Source organism: Xenopus laevis, chromosome 8S (genome assembly GCF_017654675.1).
Source record: "Xenopus laevis strain J_2021 chromosome 8S, Xenopus_laevis_v10.1, whole genome shotgun sequence".
In the NCBI taxonomy this organism is placed as follows: domain Eukaryota; kingdom Metazoa; phylum Chordata; class Amphibia; order Anura; family Pipidae; genus Xenopus; species Xenopus laevis.
The window spans coordinates 80,511,086-80,521,543 of record NC_054386.1 but is presented as its reverse complement, the minus strand read 5'-3'; the positions used below and the strand labels follow the sequence as shown (position 1 = coordinate 80,521,543).

General features: G+C 38.8%; 1 protein-coding gene across 1 annotated transcript; it reads right to left on the bottom strand.

The window, feature by feature from the left end:
- Positions 1-430: 430 nt before the first annotated feature.
- Positions 431-8,279, bottom strand: LOC108700218 (40S ribosomal protein S18). The gene is made up of 6 exons (XM_018233204.2): positions 8,133-8,279; positions 7,760-7,858; positions 5,356-5,442; positions 5,064-5,165; positions 4,892-4,983; positions 431-555 (listed from the first exon to the last, which is right to left on the bottom strand). The coding sequence occupies exons 1-6, from the start codon at positions 8,133-8,135 to the stop codon at positions 480-482; spliced, it is 459 nt and encodes a 152-aa protein (XP_018088693.1). The 5' UTR covers positions 8,136-8,279; the 3' UTR covers positions 431-479.
- Between the last annotated feature and the right edge of the window lie 2,179 nt (positions 8,280-10,458).

Here is a 10,458-nt window from a genome sequence, read left to right as displayed (position 1 = left end):
AGAAGCTTATTTATATAAACAATATTAGTGTTTCTGAAGCAAAGTTTTACCAGCGCAGGGCAATAATGCATTATTTGTATTACTTTAAAACTTTTTCATTTTTTTGGTTACTTTTCCTGAAAGATAGATTTTTGGTGTTACTGTTCCTTTAACAGTGTTGCAAGACAGCTGATAAAAGCTGATTTAAACACCTTGACTCCTGTTACATTGTTGAGAGCCAGGCCAAGTGGACAGAAAGGAGATATACAGAAATTAAATTTACATATATGTAACTTAAAAATACAATTTTGAATTGTGTATTGGAAAGTTGCTTAATTATATTAGGTTTAAAACCACTTTTTTTACCAGCCTTACAACCTTGTTAGCAATATTCCTACTAAATACCACGTTAGTACACCAACAGATATTACAGAAGTTACGGAAGACAGTATATTTTTCTATACAGAACTTTATTGGCAAAATTATAGCTTCCAACAGGTTTACTTCTTCTTGGACACACCCACGGTGCGACCACGGCGGCCGGTGGTCTTTGTGTGCTGACCTCTGACACGCAAACTACAAGAAAGAAAAAATAAATTAGCCTTTAATGTCTGTATACTGTATGGCCACTAAACATTGTGTATAGACATACATGCGATACAAAATGGAATTTCGCTTGATAAACGCTAATACTTAAACACTATAAAGGGGGTTGTTCACCTTCAAACAACTCATTTTTCAATAGATCACCAGAAATAACTTTACACCAATATAAAAAAGTAATTGGAAAAATTTTTTTTCACCTTCTAAAGCAGCTCTGGGTGGGGTCACCGACCCTTTAAACTGTTCTAAATTGATACATTTCTTATCTTTGTCCCTGCTGAGCAGAATCTGAGTTTCATTACAGGCAGCTGTTAGAATTGATACAATAGTTGCTAATACTCCAGAGATGCGGCTAAGAAATGTATCAACTAAATGTTGCAAAATAGTAACAGTTTAGAGTCTGCACCTGAATTACTGAGCTGCTGGACTCAAACACCAGAGACACGAACATTCAACTTAGATTTTGGAAAAATAAATGGAAAGTAATTGAAAAAAGTTCTATTTTGGGGAACAATCTAAAAACTGAAAAAAAGTTTTTGGAAGGTGAACAACCCCTTTAATACTAGAACACTTTAATACTAGAACACTTTAATACTAGAACACTTTAATACTAGAACACTTTAATACTAGAACACTTTAATACTAGAACACTTTAATACTAGAACACTTTAATACTAGAACACTTTAATACTAGAACACTTTAATACTAGAACACTTTAATACTAGAACACTTTAATACTAGAACACTTTAATACTAGAACACTTTAATACTAGAACACTTTAATACTAATATAAACTGCTATGTAGACTATTCAGAAGCTTCCGGTGATTGCTGCCTGCTGGGTATTAAAATAGAAGTGGAGCACAACCCCAGAAATCTGCCAAATACCAGAACTTTATATTAGACTTTTTGACTATAATAAAAGCAAAGCTCAGACAGGTTTAATAAAATGGTTCAGATATTGCAACTTCCCCTCAAAATTGTAATTATCACTCACTATTCTGCCACATCTAAGGTGGAAGATTCAGTAAAAAAAAACATGGTTACAGGCACTTCTACGGATTGGTTTGCCAGGTGTAAAGGATTATATTGATCAATTGATATAAAGATGCTTAGGAAGGCTTTCTTGTGGAGTAAAAACAAAAACAGCCATGTCACAGAATTGGTGCAACAGCAATTTGTTTATAAAGGTGGCCATACACTGGCACATCAAAGCTGCTGTTATCAGTCCTTTAGACCAAAGCTGCCCGTGTGTGGGGGCTCCCAACGGGTCCTCCCAATCGATATCAGGCCAAAAATCGGGCAGATACTGATCAAGCAAGTTTAATTTTTTTCCTGTGATCCAGGACAGCATAAGCTAGTTGGTGCAGCAGCCCTGCGACCCGTCTGTGCACATTCACAGCATTGTAATCAGATTGTTCGGCCCCAGGGCCAAACTTTGATTCACCCGATATCACCCAGCCGTTAGTAGGAATATCGGGTTAAAATCCATTTTTCAACATCTAACAGTGTATGGCCACCTTAAGACCGTATCATTCAGTTTGGCTAGGGTCATTATTGGGTGTCAGAGCAATAGTGCTGGTTCCTATCAGTTACAAGCAGACTGGATATTCAAACAAAATAAGACTAAAGCCCATTATAACCAGGGAAAACATTGCCTTAGACAACAACATCTCCCTTTCACATAATTCAGAATCATTTATTTTATCAATTAGATCATCCACCCAACGTTCTAAAAATAATCTAACATTAAAAGGGGAATAAAATGCTACTTCAGCTTCATCTTATGGAACCAAAACTTTGTTTAAAAATGCTGTACTGTTTCTGAAATCATGTTACTCCTTAACATACCCGATCCTTGAATATGAAGAAAGATTACTGAAGGAGAAGTAACAGGATTTCAGAAACAGTACAACATTTTTTGCTTTAAATTTAATATGTGATATTCCCAGTGATTTTAGTCAACTGTGCCAAGCGTCGAAGAGTCAGTGTACAAAAGCGCCGAAATATACATTCTCTAGAAATCCCTCATTTCGCAGCACACAGTACTTGGAGGTCTCACGTATGTTTGCAGTTACATTCTGCAGATTATGGAATAAAATTACTGAATATAATGTGTTGAATAAATGAATTAGCACACAACCAAAAAATGCCCGAGTCAAGGACACCACACTTACACCAATGCCCTTAATAAGTAGACCAAGGTTGTTGTTGAATCTCATTTCTCTTGCACCATCTACTCTACATTTGTTTTATTCTGCTTGAAAAGCAGACCACAATTGAGGGGACCACTTTATTAAATGACAATTTAAAGGGATACTGTCATGGAAAAAAATGTTTTTTTCAAAATGAATCAGTTAATAGTGCTGCTTCAGCAGAATTCTGCACTGAAATCCATTTCTCAAAAGAGCAAACAGATTTTTTTATATTCAATTTTGAAATCTGACATGGGGCTAGACATAAGTGAATTTCCCAGCTGCCCCAAGTCATGTGACTTGTGCTCTGATAAACTTCACTCTTTACTGCAAGTTGGAGTGATATCACCCCCTCCCTTTCCCCCCCAGCAGCCAAACAAAACAATGGGAAGGTAACCAGATAACAGCTCCCTAACACAAGATAACAGCTGCCTGGTAGATCTAAGAACAGCACTCAATAGTAAAAACCCATGTCCCACTGAGACACATTCAGTTACATTGAGAAGGAAAAACAGCAGCCAGCAAGCATTTCTCTCCTAAAGTGCAGGCATAAGTCACATGACCAGGGGCAGCTGGGAAATTGACAAAATGTCTAGCCCCATGTCAGATTTCAAAATTGGATATAAAAAAATCTGTTTGCTCTTTTGAGAAATGGATTTCAGTGCAGAATTCTGCTGGAGCAGCGCTATTAACTGATGCAACATGTTTTCCCATGACAGGATCCCTTTAAAGTGATTCTCCCTGGACAGCAACCTGAATTTTGGTGATGTTAAACCTATTAAACTAGCTGTCAAATCAGTCTCTTCAGCAGCGATTTTTTTCTGCAAAAAAGTTAAGCTTTTCTATTGCAAAGCAGTAAGGTGAGCTGCAGACCATTATCTGCCTGATGTTTTCAACTTTTGATTAAAAGGTTGAGAGCAGCGGGCCACTAAACACCTTGCACCACTGCATATTCTCTTTCACTTTAAAGGGATACTGTCATGGGAAAACGTTTTCCAAAACGCATCAGTTAATGCTGCTCCAGCAGAATTCTGCACTGATATTCCAATTCTCAAAAGAGCAAACAGATTTTTTTGACAGCTGCCCCCAGTCATGTGACTTGTCCCAGCACTTTAGGATGGAGCTACTTTCTGGCAGGCTGTTTCTCCTACTTAATGTAACTGAATCAGTCTCAGTGGGACTTGGCTTTTACTATTGAGTGTTCTACCAGGCAGCTGTTCTCTTGTGTTAGGGAGCTGTTATCTGGTTACCTTCCCATTGTTCTTGTTAGGCTGCGGGGGGGGGGATATCACTCCAACTTGCAGTACAGCAATAAAGAGTGACTGAAGTTTATCAGATCACAAGTCACATGACTGGAGGCAGCTGGGAAACTGACAATATGTCTAGTCCCATGTCAGATTTCAAAGTTGAATATAGAAAAATCTGTTTCTATTTTGAAAAATGGAATTCATTGCAGAATTCTGCTGGAGCAGCACGAATAACCGATGTGTTTTGAAAAAAAAAAAAAGTTCACATGACAGTGTCCTTTTAAGATAACTGGTAGTAAGAAAGACAGGGAGAAACAGCATTACATGCAGCATTTATGCATTTGAGGCATTTGTTTATATGCAGCATGCAGTCTTTTCCTGTGCTTGACACCTTCTATAGAATAAAGGGTTGTATTTGGAACTGACAAACACTTAGCTGCATTTAAAAATGCTTATAAAAGCAATTTTTTTTTCTGAGTTCACAAGTGATTGCCATAACATTCTAAAAAGTGGGAATCGGCTGGATCACTTACCATGCTAAAAGCTTTCAAATCATAATATTGACAGTATGGTTATCACTCTGCTGGGAAACTAAAAGCTTTCAGTGTTTCTTTAAGCACACCTCTTGTACAAGAAATCACTTCAGCAAACTAAAAACTGCCCTGCTTTTGCAAGAGGCAGGCAAGTACAATACAGTAGTCCACCGATGCTTTTTATAAATTAAAACCCACTTATAAATGTGAATTAAAAAAAAAAAAAAGGGGGCTGCTTCTGGAACAGGTAAAGAGCATTATCAAGTTGCATATGTAAATGCAGGATATCGGTGTCAATACATGTGGGCTCTAGAGAACATTCAGATAACTCACCCCCAGAAGTGACGCAGTCCTCTGTGAGCCTTGATCTTTTTGAGTCGCTCTAAATCTTCACGGAGTTTATTGTCCAGACCGTTGGCAAGAACCTGATTAAAGAAAAATGACGAGACTGACCAAAACATAATGTTACATTTTAAATAACCCTAAATAACCATCAACAACGTACCTGACTGTATTTTCCATCCTTAATGTCCTTCTGTCTGTTCAAGAACCAGTCAGGAATTTTGTATTGCCTAGGATTTTGCATGATTGTGACCACACGTTCCACCTGTGATAAGGAATTTAGTTATGATTGTCTGTCACATAAATGATTTACACAAGTTTTTTTATAGTGGGTTACTTTGTAAAGTGTTCTGGTCCTGACCAAGCACAGAGAAGTATACTTTTGGGTCAGGGAATGTCAGTGGGGTGTTAGAAGATACACTAAGGTTTCATATGATCTAGTAGTTAAAAAGTACCTCATCCTCTGTCAGTTCACCGGCACGCTTGGACAGATCGATATCAGCTTTGCGTAGGACCACATGAGCGTAGCGTCTACCTACACCCTAGTCGGGGAATTTAAAAATAAGTCAGGAATTGTACATCAATACCACAGCAAATTAATTCTACAATTATGAGCAATAAAATGGTACAAGAACTAGGAAAACTATGTTCGAAACATTACTCAAATGGAACTAAACAATTACCGTTTCCACCGCCCCCCCCCACCTAGAACAGCTTGCGCTCAGCATACTTTCGCCTGTATTAAAAGGTTTGATATTTCTTGCATAAACAACCTTTAACCAGCTTGTAAGAACTGGGAAGTAAAATTGTTCCCTGCACAAAACACCATTTCATAGTTAATGGGGTTGTTAACCTTCAAACTAGTTTTCAGATAGATCACCAGAAATAACGACTTTCAAATTACTTTCTATAGGTCACTGGTTTTCTAATATTGAAGTGTAAAGCGTCTTTCTTCACCTTCTAAAGCAGCTCTGGGAGGGGTCATTGACCCTGTAAACTGTTCTAAATTGATACATATCCAATATTGTTAAGATCACAAGAAAAAGACAGTACTGCAGATTAACTGCTGAAACTTCTGTTTATTGCCAACACATGTTTCGAGCCCTGTGAGGCTCTTTGTTGACAAAGTATTTATTGGATATTACTATTGCTTCCACGGCTGAGGTGCTAGACAAGTATATTGGCTGATAATCTAAATCCTACTATTTGTTTGATGGTAACAGTCTAATTTTCAATTTTCGGACTAAATTGATACATGACACATTTAGTTGATACATTTCTTATCTTTGTCCCTGCTGAGCAGAATCCTTGGGTTTCATTACAGGTAGCTGTTAATTGATACAATAGTTGCCAATATTCCAGAGATGCTGCTGAGAAATGTATCAAAATTGTAACAATTTAGAATCTGCGCCTGAATTACTGAGCTGCCAGACTGAAACACCCGAGACAGGAACATTCAACTTTAAACTTAGATCTTGGAAAAACAGTAAAAAAAAGTCACAAATTATGTCCAGCACTAATCTTTGCATTCATTATAAAAGATTGAGTATACTTCCCTTTTAATAATTATAAATAGTTTTTTGAAGGAAAGGCATTTCAAGGGGTGGTTCTCCTTAAAGTTAACTTTGAGGATGTTATAGAATGGCAAATTCTAAGCAACTTTTCATTTGGTATTCTTTATTTAATTTTTTTTAACTATTTGCCTTTTCTTCTGACTCTTTCCTGCTTTCAAATGGGGGTCACTGACCCCTTCAAAAACCAAATGCTCTGTAAAACGACTAATTTTTTGTAATTGGTGCTTTTTATTGCTCACCTTTCTATTCAGGCCCTCTCCTAATCATATACCAGTCTCTTTCAAATCAGTGTTTGGACACTAGAAACCAGACAGCTAAAATTGCAAACTGGAAAGCTACTGAATAAAAAGCTAAACAACTCCAAAACCACAAATGATAAATTAAAACCAATTGCAAATGGTCTCAGAATATCACTTTCAACATCATACAAACAGTTAACTCAAAGGTGAACAACCCCTTTAATTGGGGTGCCAAAAGTTAGGCACCCCAAGTGATTATTCACTTTACATCCCAGGCTAGTGCTCCTATCAGGAGAAAACTGCACCAGTCCAGGAGAAAAACACCACGGATCTATCGGCTTCCTTCTTCAAATTTACTGAGGCAGACACATGCACAGTAGAATGAAATAGCTAGAATAAAAGTTTGACTTTTCTCTACTGTTGATGTGCAGCCGCAGGAAGAAAGAAGAAGCCAATCGCTCTGTGGTGCTCGCTGGAAGAACCCTGGGCCGGTGCACTTTTTTTTAGGACCAGCCTGGGATGTCAGGTAAGTAAATAGAATCTTATGTACATGCCTATGATTAAGGGAGTGATTCCCGAAACGCGTAGGGCGTTGGATCCTTGTATGAACCTGGAATAAAAGCATATTCCATGTACCGGAGTGCCGTCCTTCTTTCTTGATGTCTAAATAGAATCAGTAAAGTGTGCCTTTCATTTTCTTTTGCTTCAGTTTTTACTTTTCTTTTGGGAAACCCACACATACCTTAGTTATATCCCAACAACCATACTAACCAAAAGGCTACAAAAGGAAGACTTTGACAGAACACACCAATGCCACCTCCAAAGACAGGTTTGGAATGGATGATGGAGAAGGAACAACGTAAAACTCTTCAGGTGAGAGTTGAGCGAGACCCTAAAAGCAATTGGTTGGGATTACTAAGAAGCCTTTCAGGCTTTGAAACCTTGCTCAAGTCTGCAAAGAGAGGTCGCCCTATTGGAAAAGTGTAGGAATGGGCAGGTATTACCTGGGGAAATGGCATTTGAATTTAAGCGGATAGGACGCTCACCTTAATAGCAGTGATGGCAAAAGCAATTTTCCTGCGTCCATCAATATTCGTGTTCAGAACACGCAAGATGTGCTGAAACTTCTCAGGAATCACCAGAGACTGTGGGGGGGTAAGATGAAGAGACGTTAGACACACACTATTAGCAGCCCTATAGTGAGCCAGCACGTCAGTATAGGCTAACCAACCCTCCAGTGGAAACAACACACTGTACAGGCCTGTAATTGCAACAGTCCCTTAAATACAAGGCCCAAAAGACACCCTGGCTTCTCCGCAGACGGTTTATTACTCAAATACCACCATCGGAGCTCCCTAGCAATCGGATGGCACCGGATTAGCACACATCTAAATTTCCCAGTCGGCAAAATCATCTCACCATGGCGGCGGCTTCTGGGAAAGAAAGAGGAAGCGGAAGTGACGCGCGCTGTACTTATACGTCTTCACGCCGAGCTTCCGTAACTTGTCAGTACCAAGCAGGTGCCTGCTGGGAAATGTAGTTTTCGGCAAGTGTTCGGAGCTGTCACTGCAAAATTTGTTTTGGTTGACTGAAATCCGGCGTTTCACTGAATGCATAGCCCCTGCTTTTAGAATGATTATGGTGTATATTATCTATTCGTTTACAACCCACATAACATCTTACCAGTAACATCTGCCTATCAGCATTTCCCAAAACACAAGTGTTGAGTTTAGATGTCTGTTGGGCATTCCCTGTGTTAGTTTGGATCATTGTGTCACAGCCCAGTGTTACAGTGTTACTCCCCAGCACTATTACAGTCATACCTCCCAACATTCTGGAAATGGAAAGGGCAACTGAAAAATTTGCAGCGAGGTGACATTTTTTTTTTACCACACCCCTTTTTGCGGTCATACCCCCCAATTACCATTCCCATTTTACAACATTTGCCAGGTTATGAAAGTTTGAACACATTTCCTGTTTTTATGTTTTATTACAGTTTAATTAATGAAGGTTAATTGCCCTTTAAAGGAGAATTCAACCCCTTCGTGCTAAAATCCCTCCCCTGTGTTGCCCCCCCCTTCCTCAGACCTACCTCCCCTCCCCCCCGGGCAAATGCCCCTAATTTGTTACTGAACCCTCGTGCAGTTCCTCTCCTGTTGAGTTCACGGCCATGTTCACCCGTGCGCTCTTCTTCCTGTATTCGCCGCCATTTTGTGGCGCATGTGCAGTAGGATTTACCAGCAAGGGTCTACTGTGCATGCGCCGAAAGTCACAAAGTTTCCGAAAAAAGAGATCGGAAACTCCGTGACTTTCGGGCGCAGGGGAGGTGGGAGGGATTTTAGCCCCAAAGGGGTTGAATTCTCCTTTAAGCTGTGAGTCTAACTTCTCCCATGGGACAAAACTGTTACAGATGTATCTTAAGTATCTATTCTGCCAATGGCAGGCAACTGGCAGAGGCATTGAGGGCATGTCCGGTGGAGGTGAGCTGTGGCATACCACATGATTGCAACCCACCAAAGCTGTTTGTAACTCTTAACCTCTGTTTATCTTCGTGTGTAAGAACTAAAACCATTGTATTCTACACAGCTCATCTAGTATCCACTACAGTGAAATGCAGGCTGGTGGAAACCTGCAGGACCTATGGGTTTACCAAGTGGGTTCAGGCATAATCAAACATCACTATAGTACATACTGTGTAAGTTGTGTAGAATACAATGGCTTTAGTTCTTACACATGAAGATAAACAGGGGATAAAGGGTTATATTCATTTTTTTTTTTTTTTTTCAGAACTATAAAATTAAAACCTTTTAACTCATAAAATAGAATATTTATTGCCAAGAAATGTTTAAAAAGCCTTTAATAGGCAAACGCTATAAATGACAATACTGGTGTTTAAAGAGCATGTAAAGGGAAAAAAAATAAAATCCAAATTTTACTTTTTTTTTTTTTTTTTTTTTAAAGTAAAAGAAACCTATATCCAATATACTTTAATTAAAAAATGTGAAATTTTCTCTTCCTTTACTGCTGTGGATAGGAATTGTCAGATGGTCCCTAACTGCTCTGCAGGGAAACATCATACTTATGAACAGCAGGGGGAGCCCCCATCTTACTTCCCAGCCATGCAGAACTCAAGCAGCTTTGATTGTTTCCTTGTAGAGCAGTCAGCGATTGTGTAGAGATTTGTATTGTATTTTATTTCTGCCTTTACATCCCCTTTACGTTTTCCAACTCCAGCGACAAATATCCTGGAGCCAGAATTAAACTGGGATTCTATTTTGAGAATTCTTTTACTGCTGCCACTGGTTCTGCAGAGTTGGAGAAAGTCTGTATTAAACAATACAAAAACTATAAAATCCACATTAGATTACATGACAACACAGGAGCCAGTGCAGTCTGTATATTCTGATTATTAATCAGTCTTGCTGTATCGGCTTCTGGCAGATATTATTTGACTTGTGCTGTTTTGATAATTTATGACGACTCCTAAGCAGCCCAGACCACACTGAGCATGTGCACAGTCTTGGTCTTGTAAAGATGTTTAACAAAGTTACAAGATGGTGAGCCCCTGTGGCCAACTTTGAAAGCATAAATCATTTGTTTGATTAGGCTTGTGGTGCAGTAAGTTCATGTTTATGTTTAGTATACAAAATACAGCATTTCTAGTCTTATTCTATTTTAGACTTTACTTCCCCTAAGGAAAGCTACCAAAGTAGTTTATTGCCAATAGCCACAATAGTGCAAGCTA